General features: G+C 38.0%; 1 protein-coding gene across 3 annotated transcripts; it reads left to right on the forward strand.

The window, feature by feature from the left end:
- Positions 1–1,356: 1,356 nt before the first annotated feature.
- Positions 1,357–16,797, forward strand: Gpdh1 (Glycerol-3-phosphate dehydrogenase 1). Of its 3 annotated transcripts, none has more exons than XM_070214697.1 (7): positions 1,357–1,535; positions 1,637–1,814; positions 3,798–4,004; positions 4,070–4,442; positions 8,834–8,987; positions 9,056–9,148; positions 16,608–16,797. In XM_070214697.1, exons 1-7 carry the CDS (start codon positions 1,492–1,494, stop codon positions 16,780–16,782), a joined length of 1,224 nt encoding a protein of 407 aa, XP_070070798.1. In that variant the 5' UTR covers positions 1,357–1,491; the 3' UTR covers positions 16,783–16,797. The 3 variants fall into 3 exon arrangements, with proteins under 3 accessions (XP_070070798.1, XP_017006339.1, XP_017006348.1); XM_017150850.3 differs by lacking the exon at positions 16,608–16,797 and adding an exon at positions 9,642–10,126 and having other exon boundaries at positions 1,358–1,535; XM_017150859.3 differs by lacking the exon at positions 16,608–16,797 and adding an exon at positions 10,328–10,772 and having other exon boundaries at positions 1,359–1,535.
- Positions 16,798–23,766: the final 6,969 nt, after the last annotated feature.

Here is a 23,766-nt window from a genome sequence, read left to right on the forward strand (position 1 = left end):
AAGCCTAGTACTCAGTACGACGAAAACTGCTAGCTAAGCATAGGAGTAAGCGAGAGGCAAATAGGTAGCTAAAGCCCTTAGCCGGGGACTTTTTCCCACCTCGGTACTCAGTTGAGCTAAGGAAATAGTAAGAAAATACCACTAAAATACTAGATTTAGCGGATGAATTCTGATGAACACCTTTAGCTGTGGCCCAAAGAATAAAAAATGTTATCTTTGGCAGTGTTTGTGCAGAAGCGGTGTGCCAATAACAATTTATAAATGGAAGGAAAACCACAAAAACCAATGGAAAACTGCCTGTAGGAGTTGCTGCAATACATATCGCCATTCCAACAGCGAATTTAAAGCTTGCGACCCAGGTCGGCTCAACGTTTTGTAAAGCCTAGTACTCAGTACGACGAAAACTGCTAGCTAAGCATAGGAGTAAGCGAGAGGCAAATAGGTAGCTAAAGCCTTTAGCCGGGGACTTTTTCCCACCTCGGTACTCAGTTGAGCTAAGGAAATAGTAAGAAAATACCACTAAAATACTAGATTTAGCGGATGAATTCTGATGAACGCCTTTGGCCGCGGCCCAAAGAATAAAAAATTCGATCTTTGGCTGTGTTTGTGCAGAAGCGGTGTGCCAATAACATATTAAATAAATAATAGAATGAAACCCCAAAAACCAATGGAAAACTGCCTGTAGGAGTTGCAGCAATACATATTCTCATTCCAACAGCAAATTTAAAGCTTGCGACCTAGGTCGGCTAATCATTTTGTAATATTTCAAAATTGGCGCCAGTTAATTTGCTTGCTGAGAGTAAGACCATTCTACATGCATTGCGGATGAACTCCGAAAACTTCGGTCACCCTAAAATATTAATATTTTTCGACTAGTAAAACTCTTAGCCGAACTGAGTACTAGGCTTTATCTTTTAAAATTGGCGGCAGTTGATTTGTTTGCTGAGAGTAAGACCATGCTACATGCATTGCGGATGAACTCCGAAAACTTCGGTCACACTAAAAGATTAATATTTTATTATAAAAAAAAGGTATTGTCCTGGAAAATTATCCAGGGATACTAAAATTACTTAGCTTAGTTTAGGATCCATCTAACTAAAATCAAATATCAGCGCAAAATCATATATACTTTATGTGGTCGGAAACGTCTCCTTCAATGCGTTGCAAACTTTTGACTGAAATTATAATACCCTCTGCAAGGGTATAATGAAAAAAGTTGATCTAGCGGAATTTGGTCGCTGATGCGACCATCTGTCTGAACAGGCTGTAACATCCACAGACGACCTCTCTCCGCTCTTGAAATCCACACGATTTGTTGTTGGCCGCAGTGCTTGTTTTGCTTATATTAACATGTGTGGAGTGCAAACTAAGAATCATTAGTCGCCGCGGCTTTCGACGTGTCAGTTTGTAGTACAATTATTAGTCGCGCCAAACCCAACAGCCAAGTAGCAACAAGAAGAAGCATAGCTGACGAGTAAAAACAACAACAGAATGGCAGAAAAAGTAAATGTGTGCATTGTGGGCTCCGGCAACTGGTGAGTGCATTTAATTAGCCGTCAGCAGATGCACTTACATAATTATCCCCACGTCCACATCTATTTCCTTTTCCACCCTAATCTTAACCTTGCGACCAAAGGGGTTCGGCCATAGCGAAAATCGTGGGAGCCAACGCCGCCGCTCTGCCGGAATTCGAGGAGCGGGTGACCATGTTTGTCTACGAGGAGCTGATTGAGGGCAAGAAGCTGACGGAGATTATCAACGAGACGCACGAGAACGTCAAGTACCTGAAAGGACACAAACTTCCGCCCAATGTGGTGAGTGCATTACCAATTTGGGGCCAAAGCTGGCCATTGGGCTTATGTAACTGCTTCGGGTTGTTAACAGCCATGTGTTTACATAAAAGGCTAATCGCCTTGATCTTGGCCGTGCAGCGCCAAATTATCTAATCATCCGCATCTATTTTTACACCCGCTGTCGCTCTCTAGCGCTGCTCTCTTGCTGCAGTTTTCAGGGCCACCAGCAACAACACCTCTCGCACCACCTTGGCGCTCTGCTCGGCGCAGTTTTGCAAGAGAGCCAGTGTCTTTGACGTAGGTCAAGGCCGGTGGGTGTGCGGGGACCACCCCTTTACAGGGCCCCAGCCTTGTGAAACTTCAGGTACACATTCTATTAGCCGACTGTCCAATAGTTGATAAGCTGGCGATCCACTCGAACCGGGTGTGTTTCTACACATGTACGAGCTCCACAAAGCTCTCGAAGTGCTCTGTGAAACGATTATAGATAAGCTCAAATGGATCGGGTGATAAAGTCCATCCATATAGAGCACAAGTGGAGAATCTGTACCTGATCTAACACCAAGTTCCCTGTTTACCCTACAAACAGCCTAATTTTCCACTACCTGTGAACAACCCCAACGTAAATTATAGTCATGCGTTGACGGCATGGAATTGGTAAAGGTGAACAGCAAAATCCAAACAACATTTGGGGGAGACTTTTCTATGTTGCGGCGTTTGTTCACGCAGACAGATGGATATGTACATATATTCGAACATTTTGGCAAACTTTCAGATGCCTTAAGGCGGCGACTGTTGGACTGGGGGACCCAAAACAACAGAAAAGCCAAAAAAAACAAACGAATCTGAATTTCTATAAGCAATGATCGAGACCAATGTCAGATATGCAAAAATGTCTCAGCAAGTTAATCCGTTTGCAGCAAAGGAAAAAACAAAACAATTTGAATTTATGTTTATTGTTTATTCATTTGCAATAAGTAAAAAAAAGGAATATGTAACAGACTGTATAATCATTAAATTTAGGTTGAAATTGCTGCTCAAAGTTTCCATTAATAAATGGTATTTAAAAATTAAAAAGAAAGTAAAAAGTTTCTCCAGATTACATTATATGCTAAAATGCATGGGAAAAGCCTGAATTAGTTTGCTAGAACGAATGAAACTCTTTGCATAGCATTACAAAAACATCTACTTTAACCTTTTTGAAATTTTCAGTGCCTTCATAAGCATTATCAACCATAAAAAAACAAAAACACCCTATATTAAACTTATTTCTAATGCGAATAACAGGTTGGCTAGCATGTCAGTTGGTAAAAACTAAAATATATACATGTGTATGTTTAATAGGGCGGGTCGATTTGTATGGGGCCGAAAAAAGTGATGAATCGTATAGGGGGAACGTAGTCTTTAATGGATTCTAAGCCATATTGGCGAACATACTTATGGTCTAAAATAACGTTTGACCCCCCCCAAACGCGAATGAAAAATACAGCTTTTTTTGAGGAAAATATAGTAGTCAGCTCACATGTATTACTAAATTTGAAAAAAAAATTGGAAATTGATATTCAGTAATATATCTGTGCTGACTACTATGATATTTTTCTCAAAAAAACAGTATTTTTCAATCGCGTTTGGGGGGGGTCAAACGTCATTTTAGACCATAAGTATGTTCGCCAATATGGCTTAGAATCCTTTAAAGATTACGTTCCCCCTATACGATTTTTGGGGTCCCAAATCGACCCACCCTAATGTTTATATTTAAAAAGTCAACCATATCAGGCTCAGGCGATCGATCTAGCGAGCCCGGCAATTTTAATAGTCTAGAGTCTAGACTGCTGCGAAACGAGCCTCCAAAAGTTTAAGTGGAACACGTGCTAGAAATATGATTTTGTCGATTCGTCTGCAGTTTCCTTCATATAACCTTCAACATGCTTATCGGAGTTTTTATTTTTGTTTTTTTGTTATCACAGTAATTTGAAAAGTTTACTTTTTACCCCCACTCCACAGGTTGCCGTGCCCGACTTGGTTGAGGCCGCCAAGAACGCCGACATTTTAATTTTTGTTGTGCCCCACCAGTTTATTCCCAACTTCTGCAAACAACTCCTGGGCAAGATCAAGCCAAACGCCATCGCTATCTCTCTGATTAAGGGTTTCGACAAGGCCGAGGGCGGTGGCATCGATTTGATCTCCCATATTATCACTCGTCACCTGAAGGTAAGTCGACGTCGTAGAGGTGACACCGCCAGAAAACCTAATCCATTTGAGACTTCTACACGCAGATCCCATGCGCCGTGTTGATGGGCGCCAACCTGGCCAACGAGGTGGCTGAGGGAAACTTCTGCGAAACGACCATCGGTTGCACGGACAAAAAGTATGGCAAGGTGCTGCGTGATCTCTTCCAGGCGAATCACTTCCGCGTAGTGGTTGTGGACGACGCTGACGCTGTAGAAGTCTGTGGTGCCCTTAAGAACATCGTAGCCTGCGGCGCAGGCTTTGTCGATGGCCTTAAGTTGGGTGATAACACTAAAGCAGCTGTTATCCGGCTGGGACTTATGGAGATGATTCGCTTCGTGGACGTATTTTACCCCGGAAGCAAATTGTCCACCTTCTTCGAGAGCTGTGGCGTAGCTGATCTGATCACGACCTGTTACGGTAAGTGTTACATATGGCCAGGAAAGGTGGTAAGGCCCCCAAAGCACGTTTTGAAGCTTAATTAAAGTGAGCTTCAGCTACAGGCAGACATCAAATTAAAAACAAGAGAGAACGTTATAGTCGGGTGCCCCGACTATCAGATACCCGTTACTCAGGTAAAGGGAGTGCGAGGGAGATGGAGATAGAGATAGAAAACGTTGATCACGCATAACTTTTTAACGAATGGTCCGATTTGAAAAATTTCTTCTACATTTCGATAGGTATTGATAAACACAATAAAACTGCATTTTTACTTTTCCAAAATATTAAAATTTTTAAAATCGTAAATAAGCGATTGTGGGCGTTAGAGGGGGCGTGGCACCATTTTGAAACAAACTTGCGCTGCGTAGGAACTCCTAAAATCTGCATGCAAAATGCCAATCCTCTAGCTTTTATAGTTTCTGAGATCTCAGCGTTCATACAGACAGACAGACAGACAGACAGACAGACAGACAGACAGACAGACAGACAGACAGACAGACAGACAGACAGACAGACAGACATACAGACAGACAGACAGACAGACAGACAGACAGACAGACAGACAGACAGACAGACAGACAGACAGACAGACAGACAGACAGACAGACAGACAGACAGACAGACAGACAGACAGACAGACAGACAGACAGACAGACAGACAGACAGACAGACAGACAGACAGACAGACAGACAGACAGACAGACAGACAGACAGACAGACAGACAGACAGACAGACAGACAGACAGACAGACAGACAGACAGACAGACAGACAGACAGACAGACAGACAGACAGACAGACAGACAGACAGACAGACAGACAGACAGACAGACAGACAGACAGACAGACAGACAGACAGACAGACAGACAGACAGACAGACAGACAGACAGACAGACAGACAGACAGACAGACAGACAGACAGACAGACAGACAGACAGACAGACAGACAGACAGACAGACAGACAGACAGACAGACAGACAGACAGACAGACAGACAGACAGACAGACAGACAGACAGACAGACAGACAGACAGACAGACAGACAGACAGACAGACAGACAGACAGACAGACAGACAGACAGACAGACAGACAGACAGACAGACAGACAGACAGACAGACAGACAGACAGACAGACAGACAGACAGACAGACAGACAGACAGACAGACAGACAGACAGACAGACAGACAGACAGACAGACAGACAGACAGACAGACAGACAGACAGACAGACAGACAGACAGACAGACAGACAGACAGACAGACAGACAGACAGACAGACAGACAGACAGACAGACAGACAGACAGACAGACAGACAGACAGACAGACAGACAGACAGACAGACAGACAGACAGACAGACAGACAGACAGACAGACAGACAGACAGACAGACAGACAGACAGACAGACAGACAGACAGACAGACAGACAGACAGACAGACAGACAGACAGACAGACAGACAGACAGACAGACAGACAGACAGACAGACAGACAGACAGACAGACAGACAGACAGACAGACAGACAGACAGACAGACAGACAGACAGACAGACAGACAGACAGACAGACAGACAGACAGACAGACAGACAGACAGACAGACAGACAGACAGACAGACAGACAGACAGACAGACAGACAGACAGACAGACAGACAGACAGACAGACAGACAGACAGACAGACAGACAGACAGACAGACAGACAGACAGACAGACAGACAGACAGACAGACAGACAGACAGACAGACAGACAGACAGACAGACAGACAGACAGACAGACAGACAGACAGACAGACAGACAGACAGACAGACAGACAGACAGACAGACAGACAGACAGACAGACAGACAGACAGACAGACAGACAGACAGACAGACAGACAGACAGACAGACAGACAGACAGACAGACAGACAGACAGACAGACAGACAGACAGACAGACAGACAGACAGACAGACAGACAGACAGACAGACAGACAGACAGACAGACAGACAGACAGACAGACAGACAGACAGACAGACAGACAGACAGACAGACAGACAGACAGACAGACAGACAGACAGACAGACAGACAGACAGACAGACAGACAGACAGACAGACAGACAGACAGACAGACAGACAGACAGACAGACAGACAGACAGACAGACAGACAGACAGACAGACAGACAGACAGACAGACAGACAGACAGACAGACAGACAGACAGACAGACAGACAGACAGACAGACAGACAGACAGACAGACAGACAGACAGACAGACAGACAGACAGACAGACAGACAGACAGACAGACAGACAGACAGACAGACAGACAGACAGACAGACAGACAGACAGACAGACAGACAGACAGACAGACAGACAGACAGACAGACAGACAGACAGACAGACAGACAGACAGACAGACAGACAGACAGACAGACAGACAGACAGACAGACAGACAGACAGACAGACAGACAGACAGACAGACAGACAGACAGACAGACAGACAGACAGACAGACAGACAGACAGACAGACAGACAGACAGACAGACAGACAGACAGACAGACAGACAGACAGACAGACAGACAGACAGACAGACAGACAGACAGACAGACAGACAGACAGACAGACAGACAGACAGACAGACAGACAGACAGACAGACAGACAGACAGACAGACAGACAGACAGACAGACAGACAGACAGACAGACAGACAGACAGACAGACAGACAGACAGACAGACAGACAGACAGACAGACAGACAGACAGACAGACAGACAGACAGACAGACAGACAGACAGACAGACAGACAGACAGACAGACAGACAGACAGACAGACAGACAGACAGACAGACAGACAGACAGACAGACAGACAGACAGACAGACAGACAGACAGACAGACAGACAGACAGACAGACAGACAGACAGACAGACAGACAGACAGACAGACAGACAGACAGACAGACAGACAGACAGACAGACAGACAGACAGACAGACAGACAGACAGACAGACAGACAGACAGACAGACAGACAGACAGACAGACAGACAGACAGACAGACAGACAGACAGACAGACAGACAGACAGACAGACAGACAGACAGACAGACAGACAGACAGACAGACAGACAGACAGACAGACAGACAGACAGACAGACAGACAGACAGACAGACAGACAGACAGACAGACAGACAGACAGACAGACAGACAGACAGACAGACAGACAGACAGACAGACAGACAGACAGACAGACAGACAGACAGACAGACAGACAGACAGACAGACAGACAGACAGACAGACAGACAGACAGACAGACAGACATGGCTAGATCGACTCGGCTAGTGCCCCTGATCAAGAATATATATACTTTATGGGGTCGGAAACGCTTCCTTCTACCTGTTACATACTTTTGCACGAATCTAATATACCCTTTTACTCTACGAGTAACGGGTATAACAAGAGAGAAAGTTATAGTCGGGTGCTCCGACTATCAGATACCCGTTACTCAGGTAAAGGGAGTGCGAGGGAGATGGAGATAGGAAACTTTGATCATGCATAACTTTTTAACGAATGGTCCGATTTGAAAAAATTTCTTCTACATTTTTATAGGTATTAATAAACATAATAAAACTGCATTTTTACTTTTCCGAAATATTTGAATTTTTAAAATCGTATTTAAGCGATTGTGAAATAAACTTGCGCTGCGTAGGAACTCCTAAAATCTGCATGCAAAATGCCAAACTTCTAGCTTTTATATTTTCCGAGATCTCAGCGTTCATCCAGACAGACAGACAGACAGACGGACATGGCTAGATCGACTCGGCTAGTGACCCTGATCAAGAATATATATACTTTATAGGGCCGGAAATGCTTCCTTCTAGCTGTTACATACTTTTGCACGAATACAATATACCCTTTTACTCTACGAGTAACGGGTATAAAAATACTCATAATTTTGGGACTACGTGTTTGAAAACTCACTTCTAATAAGAAAAATGTAATCGCTGACCAATTGTTTTTATTTATTTTTCTAATAATAAACTAATAATATTTTAATTTCATCATACAATTACACGGTATGAACCTCTCCTGGTTATACTTTATTGATTAGACGAATTAGATATGATAAAATACAACAAAAAACTTTAAAAAACGTAGAGGTGAACACTACTACTATTTTGGCCGCAGCTGAATGATATGGCTACGTTTTCTGCTTTTTAATTCTCCCTAAAAAATAAATAAATAAATAATATTAAAAAATTGTTTATGCCTTTCACTTTTTTTTTGCAGCGTGTTTTCTTATCTGCGTTTAGCTTTTAGTATCGATACTTTTAAGTTATACAATTTGTATATTAAATTGTTATTTAACAAATATTGCTTTATCTCTCAGGTGGACGAAATCGCCGCGTGTCTGAGGCCTTCGTAACTTCCGGGAAAACTATTGAGGAACTGGAGAAGGAAATGCTAAACGGTCAGAAGCTGCAGGGCCCACCTACTGCCGAGGAGGTGAACTACATGCTAAAGAACAAGGGCCTAGAGGACAAGTACGACTAGTTTTATAATCAAATGGTATTCTTGATCTATTCTACAACAAATTTTTTTTTAATTTCAGATTTCCCCTGTTCACGGCTATCCACAAAATATGCACAAATCAGCTTAAGCCTAATGATTTAATTGATTGCATACGCAATCACCCTGAGCATATGTAAGTGTTTTGTTTGCGTTCGTTATGTCTCGTTTGCTCCTGTTTACTCCGATGTCCTGTTATCTTACCACCCCAACAATCTCCCGAAATTAACCTTTGTTTTATATTCTTATCCTAAACTTTTGATTTATTATGTTTTTTTTAGCTGTTTTATTTGAAGTTTCTCGTTTTCTCTTTAGTTAATGCACCTTCTGTTTTTAGTACTTGATTGTTTCCCTAATTTTACTTTATTAATACCTAAACTAAGTTTAACTTAAACATTAATAAAATGCTAAATAAAAACTACAAACGAAATTCAAAATTTTTTTAATTAAAAATATCCTCAGAAATTTATCATTTATATTCACGATTCACATCAATGTTATTCGTTTTCAATGTAATATTAACCCATTTATTTCGCACATCCCATTGTCATGCTAATACATAAGAACTGTTATTTTTCCTTCATTACAAATTAGTTTTCTTCTCTTCTTTTTATATTATTTTTTCATAGGGACACGTCCATCATGCCGTCGCCAAAACTTTAAAATGTATCACACACAAACAAGACCAGTCAAATTTGTATTGTAAATACAATATCTACCCGCATAGATCAAATCAACAAACGTCATCTTCACCACCGCATATAATACTAGCATTTATAAGTAGAACCATATATGAATATGCATAAAGTCAGAAAACGCGTCCCACGTCAACCACATTTCTATTTTCTCTTTTATTATTCGCAAGTGTTTTTCCATGCGTAAAGTGTTTAAGGTCCGTTTTCTCGTCCGTTTGTTAAATTTGAAGTAGGGTTAAAACCTTGAAATCGTATGGGAAATCATTGCTTTAACCCTACTTTAAATTTAACAAAAGGACGAGAAAACGGACTTAAGTGTTAGAAAAACGAAGAACAAAAACGTCGAGTGTCATAATTGTTAAACTTAATTGGAATTGTTAAAATATATAAATTGAAAATAAAATCCTTGTACATACCAATCCAGTGTTTCTAATCAAATTTACATTAATAAAAAATTGGCATCTTCAAATCGGCAAAAAGCAGTATGTATAGAAACCCAAGTATAATAAATGTTAAATTTTTCAGTTCAGACAAGCACGGATGTTTTTATAACAAATGTATTAATAACCATTGATGACGAAATGTTTTAAATTAATAGAATAATTTTGTTTTTTTCACAGGCAAAATTTGTAGATCCCAAAAACAAGCCGAAAACGTTTTTAACATTTGTATGCACCACTGGAAGTAAATGTATTTTTTCAGCACAACTCCAACTCAATGAAGCTATGGAGGCCATTCTCTAACACTTACCAGTTGACTTAAAGGATTGTGTATAGGTTGTTGCATTAGTTAGCTTATTCTTTTTAATCCAAATAACGCATATCCAAGGAACCACGGAAGAATACTAAAAGCCACACCAAAGTCTGCTTTAATTTTAAAATTTTATTTTTTGTAATCCTAACTAGACAAGAAACAAACGCAAGTACCTAAGAAATATATTGTAATTACAACGGTAATTGAAGAAGCTAGTGGAGTGAATCTTAGTCTAATCATAATCGGACTGCGTAATATTAGATTTAAAAGAATTTCAAAAAATCGTTGCGTAAATAAAAGCTGAGTAGTTAACCGGGTTGTTTATTTGTTTCTGCAATTTTTACATCTGCAGTTATGGTCCGATCATAACGAGTGACACACCGATCGAAAGGTATCGCAAGAATGAAAACGATGGCGTTTCAATCTTTAACTATTTCAATTAAATTGTAAAAGAAATAAGAATAAGAAAAATAAGAATTTCATCTCTTAAAATCCGAAACTCCGTTCAATAGTTGAAACCTAGTACTTAGTTCGGCTACGAGTTTTAAAAATATTATTCGTTTATAGTGTGACCGAAGTTTTCAGAGTTCACCCGCTTTGCATGTAGCATGGTCTTATTGTAAATCAGCTGGGTTTACAAACAGCAAACAAATCAACTGGCGCCAATATTAAAATATTACAAAATGTTGAGTTGACCTCGGTTGCAAGCTTTAAATTTGCTGTTGGAATGACGATATGTACTGCAGCAACTCCTACAGGCAGTTTTCCATTGGTTTTTGAAGTTTTCCTTCCATTTTTAATTTGTTATTGGCACACCGCTTCTGCACAAACACAGCCACAGATCAAATTTTCTATTCTTTGGGCCGCAGCTAAAGGGGGGAGATGCATTAAGAACTGCAAATCTTTGATGTTTTTCGTGATTTTTTTAACCAATAAGGGATTGAGCTGGGATTTCGTAATTTGGCGTGTTGATAACCTTGTTCTTATATAATTTTGATCAATTTTAATTTATTTTTTTTTTCAATCAGGCTATATTAAAAACAAGAAAGAACGCTATAGTCGGGTTGGTGTCCCGACTATCTAATACCCGTCACTCAGCTAAAGGGCGTGCGAGGGAGATGGATATATAAAACTTTGATCGCTTAAACGAATAGTCAGATTTGAAAAATTTCTTCTACATTTCCATAGGTATAAATACACACAACAAAACTGCCCTTTCTATACAAAAACAAGAGAGAACGCTATAGTCGGGTTGGTGTCCCGACTATCTAATACCCGTCACTCAGCTAAAGGGAGTGCGAACGCTGTGTCGGGTTGGTGTCCCGACTAATAACACTGTGCAGCATTTTTAGTGCTTTTTAAATTTACCTCGATGGATGCTATATTTTTGGATTCGTTACGAATTCCCAAGATAAACTGCGTTTTCAAAAAAGTTCCCCGACGCAAGGATTCTTAGCAAAAGGACCTCAAAGTTCGAAAAATGCAGCAATTGGCCAACTTTCGGGAGCTCTCAGAGGCAAACGGATTCATGGTTTGATTCGATGCTAAAGTTTTTTAAAAGATACCTTCTTTATATTTCAAACCCCATACTTAGAATAATTTTAGGATTTTTTTTAAGGCAGAAATAGATTCCAGAAAACATAGTCAAAAAACTTAAAAACATACAGCTGCGGTCAAAATAGTAGTAGTGTTGCCGCCCTGTGTTTTTAAAAGTTTGTTGTTGTAATTCATCTTCTTCTGGTGATATTGTATTGATTATAATTGTACTATTAGACTAATTTGATAAGAAAAGTGACAACAAAAAACTTTTAAAAACACATGACGGCAACACTACTACTATTTTGACCGCAGCTGTATACTTTTATGTTTTTTGACTATGTTTTCTAAAACTTGTTTCTCCCTTAATAAAAATCCTAAAATTATTCTAAGTATGGGGTTTGAAAGATAAAGAGTGTATCTTTTATAAAACTTTAGCATCTAACCAAACCATGAATCCGTTTGTCTCTGAGAGCTTTGGAAAGTTGGCCAATTTCGGAATTTTTCGAACTTTGAGGTCCTTTTGCTAAGAATCCTTGCGTCGGGGAACTTTTTGGAAAACGCAGTTTAACTTTGGAATTCGTAACAAATCCAAAAATATAGTATCCATCGAGGTAAATTTTTGATGCTGCATAGTGTAATCGTAACTCAGCTAAAGGGAGTGCGAGGGAGATAGATATATGTTGACAATTTATAAAGCGTATAACTTTTTAATGAATGGTCCGATTTGAAAAATGTCTTCTACATTTCGATAGGTATAAATATTAAATAAAAATTGCATTTATACTTCTCGGAAATCTTTAAAGAAGTGGGCGCAGGACCCATTTTAAAATCGTTAGTGGGCGATTGTGGGCGTTAGAGGGGGCGTGGCGCTCGGCTAAAATAAACTTGCGCTGCGTAGGAAGCCAAAGAATATGTGTGGGAAATCTCAACCTTCTAGCTTTTGTAGTTTCTGAGATCTCAGCGTTCATACAGACGGGCAGACGGACATGGCTAGATCGACTCGGCTAGTTACCCTGATCAAGAATATATATACTTTATGGTGTCGGAAACGCTTCCTTCTAGCTGTTACATACTTTTGCACGAATCTAGTATACCCTTTTACTCTACGAGTAACGGGTATAATGACAGGCGAACAATTTCGTGATCAAAATTTCGTATGGAGATTTTCATTTCGTAGGCTTTTTGATTGAAGTGAGTACTAGGCCTTAATAATCAAAAAATTAATGGAAAAAACATTGTAAATTTGCAGAAAGTAGGCGTTTTGATTTTTGACATTGTAAAAGTAACATTTTATATATTTTATATAAACTTCGGCTGACCGAAGTTAACTTCCTTTCTTGTTATACCCTTGTAGAGGGTATTATAATTTCAGTCAGATGTTTGCAACGCAGTGAAGGAGACGTTTCCGACCACATAAAGTACATGTATTCCTGATCAGCACCAATAGCCAAGGGTATCTAGCCATGTCCGTCTGTCCGTTTCTATGCGAACTAGTCTCTCAGTTTTAAAGCTATCGCGATGAAACTTTCCCGAAAGTCTTCTTTCTATTGCAGGTAGTACATATGTCGGAGAGAGCCGAAACGGACCACTATATCTTAAGGCTCCCATAGGAATATTCAAACAAATATAAAAAAATTCATTGTAACTTTGTAGGAAGTAGGCGTTTTGATTCTTGACTATTTAAAAACAAAATTTAAATAAATAGAAACGCTGAATCTGGAATCCCTGGAACTGCACCGAGTGAGCATTCTTTTATCTACAAGGGTATATAAGCTTCGGCTGGCCGAAGGAAGCTTCCTTTCTTGTTTTTTGTTCTTTTTAAAAGCAATTCTCCGAAAAACTCTAGTGTTTTCTTGGACACGCCTGGTAAAAAGGCTTGAGGCTACGAAAGGTATTATAGGGTATTCCCACAGAGCTCCATCTACCATCCGTTGAACGGATGGTCCGTAAGGTTTTGCCGTTCCGAAAATTTCCCAGTTAGTCCGCCATCCAATTTTGACGGACTTTGACGGCCTCTTTTATGCGATAGTTAGGCAAAGTTTTCCCGGTGCAATTCTGAATTCACCCTATTGACTGTGAAAATTGGAACGATGACTGCGAGAACAAATCAAATCGATGGCAGGAAAAAACTAAATAATGCTTCAGCTCATTGTTTTTTGGGTTTTTATACGCTTGTAGAGGGTATTTTAATTTCAGTCAGATGTTTGCAACGCAGTGAAGGAGACGTTTCCGACCGCATAAAGTATATATATTCTTGATCAGCACCAATAGCCGAGTCCATCTAGCCATGTCCGTCTGTCCGTTTCTATGCGAACTAGTCTCTCAGTTTTAAAGCTATCGCGATGAAACTTTCCCGAAAGTCTTCTTTCTATTACAGGTAGTACATATGTCGGAGCGAGCCGGATCTGACCACTATATCTTAAGGCTCCCATAGGAAAATTCAAACAAATATAAGAAAATTCATTGTAACTTTGTAGGAAGTAGGCGTTTTGATTCTTGACTACTTAAAAACAAAATTGGAATTCCTGGAACTGCACCGAGTAAGCATTACTTTATCTACAAGGGTATATAAGCTTCGGCTGGCCGAAGGTAGCTTCCTTTCTTGTTTTTGAATTATTAGTGTACTATTTGTTCCTTTAAGGGCCGTTTTCTCGTCAGTCCTGCAAAGTAAAATTTAGCTAATAGAAGGATAAATTTATCCCGGTGGCAAATCAGTTTTCGTTTTCTCGTCCGTCATTTAAAACTCCAAATAAAAGGGGCACTAATTTGAGACTGGGTGGCAGCCCCACAATAGAAAAGTTAACAAATTGTCAAAAATAAATCGAAAAACTATCGAAAAATACCATAAAACAGTCATACTAACAGCTGATGATATAAACAAAATTTCAAACTAATAAAAAACAATGTCGGCAGAAAAAAAGTTTCGCGGTAAAAATTATACCGATGAACAAGACACAATACTTGTATAACTGGTGTCTTCGGAATCGCCTCCGGGAGATTGAATTCTTACATGCGTGCCATCTATGGCTCCTATCTTGGACTTTCGGAAACTTGGCTATTTTATAAAAATCAACAACATTTTCATGAAGATCTTTAATACGCCGGTACTTCATAAATTGTTTTGAAAAAGACGCTATAGCAAAATTAACGCCCTTAACAACTCGACTGGCAGTGGCCACGCTAACACCACAAAAATTGCCTACAGTTATAAGAAAACTGCCGCTTGAGTAGAATCTAAGAGCTATTAGAAGCTTAACTCATGTATTATTGTTTCCCGATAATAATGGTTTGTGATTATATGGAATTAGTTAAATCAAATGAATGCACTTACTGCTTTACTTTAAAGTAAAGTCGCAAAACATTTTTTTTTAAACAAATTTCACCGCTTTTTCTTAAGAGAACCCTTTTAACAAATTCTTCATCACTGTAATGTTCGAAGTAATTTCTTTGGTAGTGATATCTGCGCCGATAGGTTCGCACTTCAGACAATTCGACGATATCCCACAGAGTTTGAAGATAAATCGCTTCGGAATTCATTTTAAAATAAATTGGATGACTAGCAATTTTTATTTATATTTAACTTTAAATAGAATCACCTGTTTTCGAATGAAGAGAGGAACCAGAATGACAACGCTCAAATGTCTGGCAACACTTGCGCACAATCCAACCGCACAAATTTGGCACGGTGGATGAAGTACCGAGACAAAATTTGCCGCTACCTGCGCTAACATAAGGACGAGCAAACCATTTTTTGTTTATCGCTCGAAACCACGTTTTGAAAGTCCGTGGTTATCGGCATTTCTAAACGGCTCAACCGATCGTTTTCAAATTTTTCGCATATTTTTCTGCATAAAAAACCCGCACCCTGGGAAGCGTTTTTTTTTTAATTTTTTAACTTTAAGTATTTTTTTTAAGCTCAAAGACGATTTTTTTAGGTGAAAAACCCATTTTTAAATTTGGAAAAGCAAAAAAATTGTTTTTAAAAAAAATATTAAAAATCGCGTTTCCCAGGGGGCGGGTTTTTTCTTTTGTTAAGCAAAATGTAAAAGCAGAATGGAAATCCGATAATTTTTAGAGGAGATACAGTGGTCATTGCAAAACGCATTTTTTTAATAGTGTTCCAGCAATCGCTTTGCCACCGATATATTAGCTGATAGTATTGGCTATAAAAATTATTCAAATGACACTTTATAATATACAATTGGTTTGAATTAAATCCATCCAACCAGTTTTTATAGAAAAAATCGCAAAGTTACTTGAATTCTTGATGCCAAAGACCCAGACCAAATAATTGTTTGCATTTTGCAAACAATTAATTGACAGCCGAATATTTGCAGTTTTTTAGTTTTTCTTGTTTTTAGGGTGTTTTAGGGTGAAAAAAGAAAATGTGTTGATGCAATCGGAGAGATAATAGTTAAAAAAAAAATTCCAAAAAAAAAAATTAAAAAAAATCTAGTATTTGCTTGTACATTTCCCATCTAAAAACGAATTTCTATGCCATTTTCCCTTTTGCAAACAATTACTTGACAAACTGTATGCATACTCGTTATAAAAGCTCAGATATGTTTTAAACTATTATCTTAAGCTATTTATTGTATTATTTTACAGTTTTGCAGAATTGAAATCCCCCTTCGTTTATGTTGAGTTGAGCAACTGCTCTTCAAGTCAGCTGTTATTGGATGTGGATGGAAACTCTATGGGAACACGAATTTCACATTTGTCAAAAATCCCAACCATTTCACACGGATGGACTCTATGGGAAGAGGCTATTAGACCACTCTAAGTTAAATCGTATAAAAATAAATTTAATATTAACAAGAAAGCAAGTTAACTTCGGCAAGCGTACCCTTGCAGTTAAAATAAAGACTTCTTTTTACAAAGTTACTATGTTTTTATATCCGTTACTTGCAGAGAAAAGGGTATATTGTATTCGTGCGAAAGTATGTAACAGCTAGAAGGACCCTATAAGTATATGTATAAGTATATGCCTCTTTTTATACCCGTTACTCGTAGAGTACAAAAACTACAAAAGCTAGAAGGTTGAGTTTCCCACATATGTATATTCTTGGGCTTCTTACGCAGCGCAACTTTATTTCAGCCATGCGCCACGCCCCCTCTAACGCCCACAATCGCCCACTATTGATTTTAAAATGTGTTTGGGGATAAACTTCCGTTTAGCTCCTACCCCCAATTTTTTTCAAACTTTCCATATTGACGTGTTTTTGGGTCCTGATTACGAAAAAAATAGCCAAAATTGGCGCAAATCACGGGATCTTGAAAAATAACGATAAAAATCGTAAAATTTTCGGTTTTTTGCAGTTTTTTCGGAAAATATAAGGAAAATCAAAAAATGTTTTAGAGAAAAACAGAAGATATTCATAAAACGGATCTTTTGTGTATTAATCATTTTCATCGTAAACATAAAGGTTTTCGAGGAAAAACTAACAGAAGTATTTTAAATTGGGTGTGAACATTTTAAAATACTGCAATATCCCGCCATAAAAATGGCGACGGATAGTTTTCGATTAGTCGATAACAGCATTTTACCTTCTACTCTAGTGATGGACCTATTTTCCTTTTTATACGATGTATCGTGTTCATGTTCCTCGAAAAAAGGAAATGGAACGGATGACCTGAATCAAAGAGTATACATTATACAGAGGGCGCATAACTCTGATAATTCTGTTCACACTGTTGTCGGCAAGGGGAAAAGGGGAATGAGCTTGTTCTATTTTTAGGTTTCGTTTATTGAATACACAATGCATAAGTGTAAGTGGGCTTTGTGTGCATGTGTGCGAGAACGTGGCAACACATTTTGGACCAAATTTCATTTTTGTCATTTTGATAATCGAGGGCCAACCAACTTATAAAAGTCGAAAAGGGTTTTCTGCCCATAACATCCAACTCGGTCTACGGTCGTGCTGGCTAAAGCGTTGATCTGCGATGTTGATGCGTGTTCGATCCCCGCAAAGGGCAGACGTTTTCTAATATCGTTTTCGACGTTTTCGAAATATATTTATTTTATTTTATTATTTTAGTTAATTAAGCTTTAAAGCTACAAAAGCTAATTTCTAAAATATATGTAATATATTTAATATTTTTTTAAGATCTATCTATTTACTAAAAGTGTTACCCTTTGATGATCAATACTATTATAAGTTTTATAACTGTTATAAGTTTTATTTTAAAAATCACACTTTAACAGTTATTTTCTGATTTGTAAAGAAAAACTCAAAGAATAACTGTTATTTTTTGAGTTTTATAATAAAAGTTGACAAATAACAGTTATTCGTCGTGATCAAAAATAAAACTCAAACTTGATTTTTGGCGATTTTATGGGCAAAATAAATTTTAAAAATAAGAGAGAACGCTATAGTCGGGTTCGTGTCCCGACTATCTCATACCCGTCACTCGGCTAAAGGAAGTGCGAGGGAGATGGATATATATTTTTTTGATTGCGTATAACTTTTTAATTAATGGTCCGATTTGAAAAATGTTTTTTACATTTCGATAAGTATAAATATACACAACAAAATTGCATTTATACTTCTCGAAAATCTTTAAAGGTGTGTGCGCCAGACACATTTTAAAATCGTTAGTGGGCGATTGTGGGCGTTAGAGGGGGCGTGGCACTCATCTGAAATAAACTTGCGCTGCGTAGGAAGCCCAATAATATGTGTGGGAAATCTCAACCTTCTAGCTTTTGTATTTTCCGAGATCTCAGCGTTCATACAGACGGACAGACGGACAGACGGACATGGCTATATCCACTCGGCTAGTGACCCTGATCAAGAATATATATACTTTATGGGGTCGGAAACGCTTCCTTCTAGCTGTTACATACTTTTGCACGAATACAATATACCCTTTTACTCTACGAGTAACGGGTATAATAAATAGTTATAAAATATGCGCGGTTGCCTTTTTCAATAAATTTTTAGTAAGTTTTATAAAACATGGTCAGCATGTTTTTTTTAAGTATTTCATTTTTTCAAATATGTCAAGGGAATAACTGTTATTCATAAAAATTACGGATTTGTAAACAACAATGGCTAATAAAAATAGTGGTGTATTTAAACAAATTTTTTGACCCCTCTAAGCGCGTGATTTTTTTTTGTAAGAAAAATTTACAATAACAGTTATTTTCGGTCCCTGATCAATAGTAATTACAAAATAGAAAAAAAAAAAAAAACAAATTAAAAATGCTCCTAAAAAACAATACAAAAACACAAAAAAAAATAATAAATACTCTTAAGCTAGGTATACACGATTCAAAATCGAAATTCTACAGCGGGATTCGATCCCCGTACCGCTTAGATTGGTAGTCAGATGTCTTATCCACTAGGCCAAATGGCAAACAGTGCCGCGGCCGACAAGATTCCAAGTAGAATCGAGCAGTACGGGTTCTACGGTTAAACTGCGGGTTCCACCGCTAGAACCCGCCATACGACATACTTTTTTATATGGGATGTCCTCTCTATGTATGTATACTCTTTGCCTGAATGAAAGCTGGATAAGCTTTTTAAGGAAGTAGTAAAGTAGTAAGTAGTAAGTAAATCGCGGCGGTTTTTGTTTAAAAAAATGTTTGCCTTCGACTTTATAAATGATTTATATGTATTTTTTGTTAATATATTTTATTTCCGTTGTATAATTTGTATTTTGTTTTGTTTTCTAAATGTTATATTTAACTACGAGAACAGATATGCTCTTCCTAAAAAATGTAATGCCATTCTCGTGCTTAGGTAGTATCATCGCTAGTACATCGAGAGACATCGATATAAATGTCGCTAATACATCGAGAGACATCGATATAAATTTTGACACACCGATATAACATGAAGCTTTCGAGCGATATATTGGGCAAAATGACGCAAGTGTGCTTCAACGGTTTTTTATTTTCAAACGAAAAAATATTTAGCGTTTTTAACGAAAACTATTAGTTTTACAGAAAAAATGTTGTTATGTCTCGACTGATTTTCGGGGATCCAACCATCGGATTCCGGCTAGCAATCGGATTTCTTGGGTGTGAGTATGACCACGATAGTTGGATCCGTCGGCACACAGTAAATATTTATTTTCTTCAGACTTGATGACTACTTAAAAAAGGAAAGGGAACAAGGACTGCGGACCTGCTGTTGATGGCCTCGGAATATACCCTCCCTTCCTCGAGCTGCTGCATCTTTCAAGCAACTCCCCGACACTGGCTACTGGGTCTGTTATGCGTCACCTCACCCCATTTTTGACACTCTACTCGCACATTTCTGTTCTCACTTTAATTCACAAAAAGGCTTATAAATAACATTCATTTACCATCACAATTCCCTAACCTGGGTACCACAGGGACGATTACACAACACATGAATAAATAGTTATAAGTATAAATAAATAATAAATATATATAGGGTTACATGGGTATATTAATTTATGTAGAAGTAGATTTGTAGTTTGTAGTTTGTAGTGGGTGGTTATATTTGACTATATTCGTGGTTTTATTAACTTTAAAACTAAACTTAAAATAAAAAAAAACCTGGAACCACCCAGATGTGGGCGGCGATAATCAAAATCCCAATCGTTTTCTCTCAGTTTTAATCCCTTCCTCGCAGACTCCCAGATTTCGAATTTGGCGCCGGAAGCTGCGAACACAAAAGCACTTTAATTTATATTTTCTATCTTAAACTTGCACTCTCACTTTTGGAATTTTTTTCCCAGAGACACGACTACACTTCCTCAGCTTCTAGATGGTTCTGATTTGCCCTTTAGTTGCCCTTCTTGTAAGTCGGCTCAATTGTCTTTTCGAGAGAGAGTTTTCCGAAATTTAAAACTATCTTGAGCCCACTATTCTACTAGTTCCGCCGCGAACCAGCACGACTCCGGAACCAGTTCTCCATTCCCAGGCCATCTCTAGTATCGGCATCTGTTGCTCCTCTCTAACTAGGGATGTCGAAATATTTAAAAATATCGTATCGATGATATTTTTTATTTAAACAAAAAATCAAAATGATATTTGATATATCAGAAAAAAAATATCTATATATCAGATATTTTTGATATTTTTGATTTATTATTTTTTTTTTTTAATTTTAAGCTGCATAAGCAATAACCACCAAACATTAACCCCCATACGATCTTAAATTATATTTTTATAATTTTTAGTTTATATATTTTAATAAATGAAAGAAAACAATATTTATTTTGGCTTTCTTTTGCTTTTATTTATAATATTAAAGTCAATTATTTCCAGCGCTTTTTTTTTCTCGAATTCTGAATGCTATGCTATGCATTTTCACTTGCCGAAAAATAAATTTTAGCGGCGCTCATCTTTCACATATGTATTTTTTCTTGTCCCGATGAAAAGTGAGACCACTTAAAATTATCAAAAAAATGTTAAAAAAAAAATCGATGATATATGATAATTATTGAAAAAAAATATCACGATAAAAATATTTATTTTTTCGTAAAAAATATCGATATATTGATATTTTGATATATTTTCGACATCCCTATCTCTAACCCAGGTACGCGGTCGTTTGGTATGTTTTGATTTCGTATATGTTTATTTTCTTTATTTTGGCAGACCATAACAATGTATAAAACATAAAATACTCATTTATTTAATTGCTTTCATTTCTCCTAGCTAGCTTTTTGATTAAGCTATTATATTCGAAGATATTTAAGAAAAACAGTTTTTACCGTTATTTTCCATGATCCCGTTATTTGCGCCAACTTTGACTATTTTTCCAATAATCAGGACACCAAATAACGTGGATTTTGAAAGTTTGGACGAAATCGGGGGTTGGAGCTAAACGGAAGTTGACCCTTAGATAGTCGGGACACCAACCCGACTATAGCGTTCTCTCTTATTTTAACATGAAATTGTTACCAGAAATAAGTTTTATTATACCCTTGCAGAGGGTATTATAATTTCAGTCAGATGTTTGCAACGCAGTGAAGGAGACGTTTCCGACCACATAAAGTACATGTATTCTTGATCAGCACCAATAGCCGAGTCCATCTAGCCATGTCCGTCTGTCCGTTTCTATGCAAACTAGTCTCTCAGTTTTAAAGCTATCGCGATGAAACTTTCCCAAAAGTCTTCTTTCTTTTGCAGGTAGTACATAAGTCGGAGCAAGCTGGATCGGACCTCTATATCTTAAGGCTCCCATAGAAATAATGAAATATATAATTTTAAGGAAGAAGGCGTTTTGATTTTTGACAACTTAAAAACTTAAATGGCAATAATATATGTGTAATCCCTGGAACTGCACCGATCGAGTGAGCATTAAACTATAGGTATTTATTTTATCTGCAAGGGTATAAAAGCTTTGGCTGGCCGAAGCTGCTTTCTTTCTTGTTTTTAACTACATTTCTAAGTACTTTTGAATAAATAATTCGTTAACACAACATTTCGATAACTACTCAAAAATTTGGTATTTCAAAAGGGGGATTCCCTAAACTGTTGAATTGCTGAATTGTTGAATTTTGGTCAGCTGTTAATCAGCTGTTCCATACAAAGTCAACTTTCAGAAATTTCAGCAATTCATCAGCCTCGGGGCTGCTGAAAATTTTGTTGAATTGCTGAAAAGCCAGAGTTGTCACCTTTTTTTAAAAGTCGTGGCAACTCTGTAACATTTTAGTATCACCAGTACGCATTATTTATTTTAAAATCAACTTAGAAAGCATATTTGTGGTTCTTTTTACCTTGGTAACACTTTTAGAGAGTAACTAGCAATAATAAATCAAATTTTACATGCTTTAAGTTCCGTGAAATTTTTCAACAAATAACAGCTGTTTGAAAATTCAACAGGAACCATTTTGGGTCGTTCCCTTAATTGCTGAAATTTTTTGTTGAATTTTCAACAATTCAGCAATTTAACAGTTTAGGGAATCCCCCTAAAGTTCGAGCTAGTTGTCAGGTTGGGCGGTTTGCCGACGGTTTTAGCAAATTTTTTCGAGAGGTTTTATAAAAAGCATAAGTTTAACTGAAACCCGAATTAAATATACAAATTGTAGTATTAAGATTTTTGATCAATTTTTGGAAGTTGGTTAATTTTATCAAAACGTCCGGCAAAGTACAGGAGATTTAGAAACCGTCAAAAATTATGTCTGTGTCATCGAGATTTGCTATTCGGGTAAATTTGGTTGGAATGGTTGTCTGTGACACCCAAATGTTTTCGTTTGCAGAACATTTTAAGTTTTGGCCACGCTTTGTTTGCGAATGATGATGATTTTCCGTTAACAACGAACTACAAATAATTAAACAATAACTAAAAATCAATGAGTTTAATCAGTTTTTAATTTTTTCCCGGCATTGATTTGATTTGGCTTCTAAGTCATCGTCCCAATTTTCACAAACGAGAAAAATTCAGGTTTGCACCGAAAAAACATCGCCTAACTATCGCATAAAAGAGCCCGTCAAAGTTCGTCCAAATTGGATGGCGAACTAACTGGGAAATTTTCGGAATGGCAAAACCTTACGGACCATCCGTTCAACGGATGGTGGATGGAGCTCTGTGGGAAGACCCTATAACTATCACATCAGGGAGCTCGTAAAAGTCCGTCAACTCTGGATGGCGGACTGACAGACAAACATTGATGTTTTCGTACACGAACAGCTTACATTTTGGCCCACTCATAGCAACCTGTTTGCGAACGCTTTTCCGCTGGGAAATTTTCGGCCAAAATGTAAGCTGATCGTGTACGAAAACATCAATGTTTGCAGCAAAGACTATTCTGGTTCATATTCTGGTTCTGCACATCGTATATTATA

The sequence above is a fragment of the Drosophila takahashii genome, chromosome 2L, assembly GCF_030179915.1.
Source record: "Drosophila takahashii strain IR98-3 E-12201 chromosome 2L, DtakHiC1v2, whole genome shotgun sequence".
NCBI lineage: Eukaryota > Metazoa > Arthropoda > Insecta > Diptera > Drosophilidae > Drosophila > Drosophila takahashii.

Bases quoted from the DNA above. Each gene is read 5' to 3' on its own strand.
- Gpdh1 (XM_070214697.1), top strand. From the start codon at position 1,492: ATGGCAGAAAAAGTAAATGTGTGCATTGTGGGCTCCGGCAACTG. The intron at 1,536-1,636 runs GTGAGTGCATTT...TTGCGACCAAAG, and splicing joins ATTGTGGGCTCCGGCAACTG to GGGTTCGGCCATAGCGAAAA. The intron at 9,149-16,607 runs GTAAGTGTTTTG...ATTATTTTACAG, and splicing joins CGCAATCACCCTGAGCATAT to TTTTGCAGAATTGAAATCCC.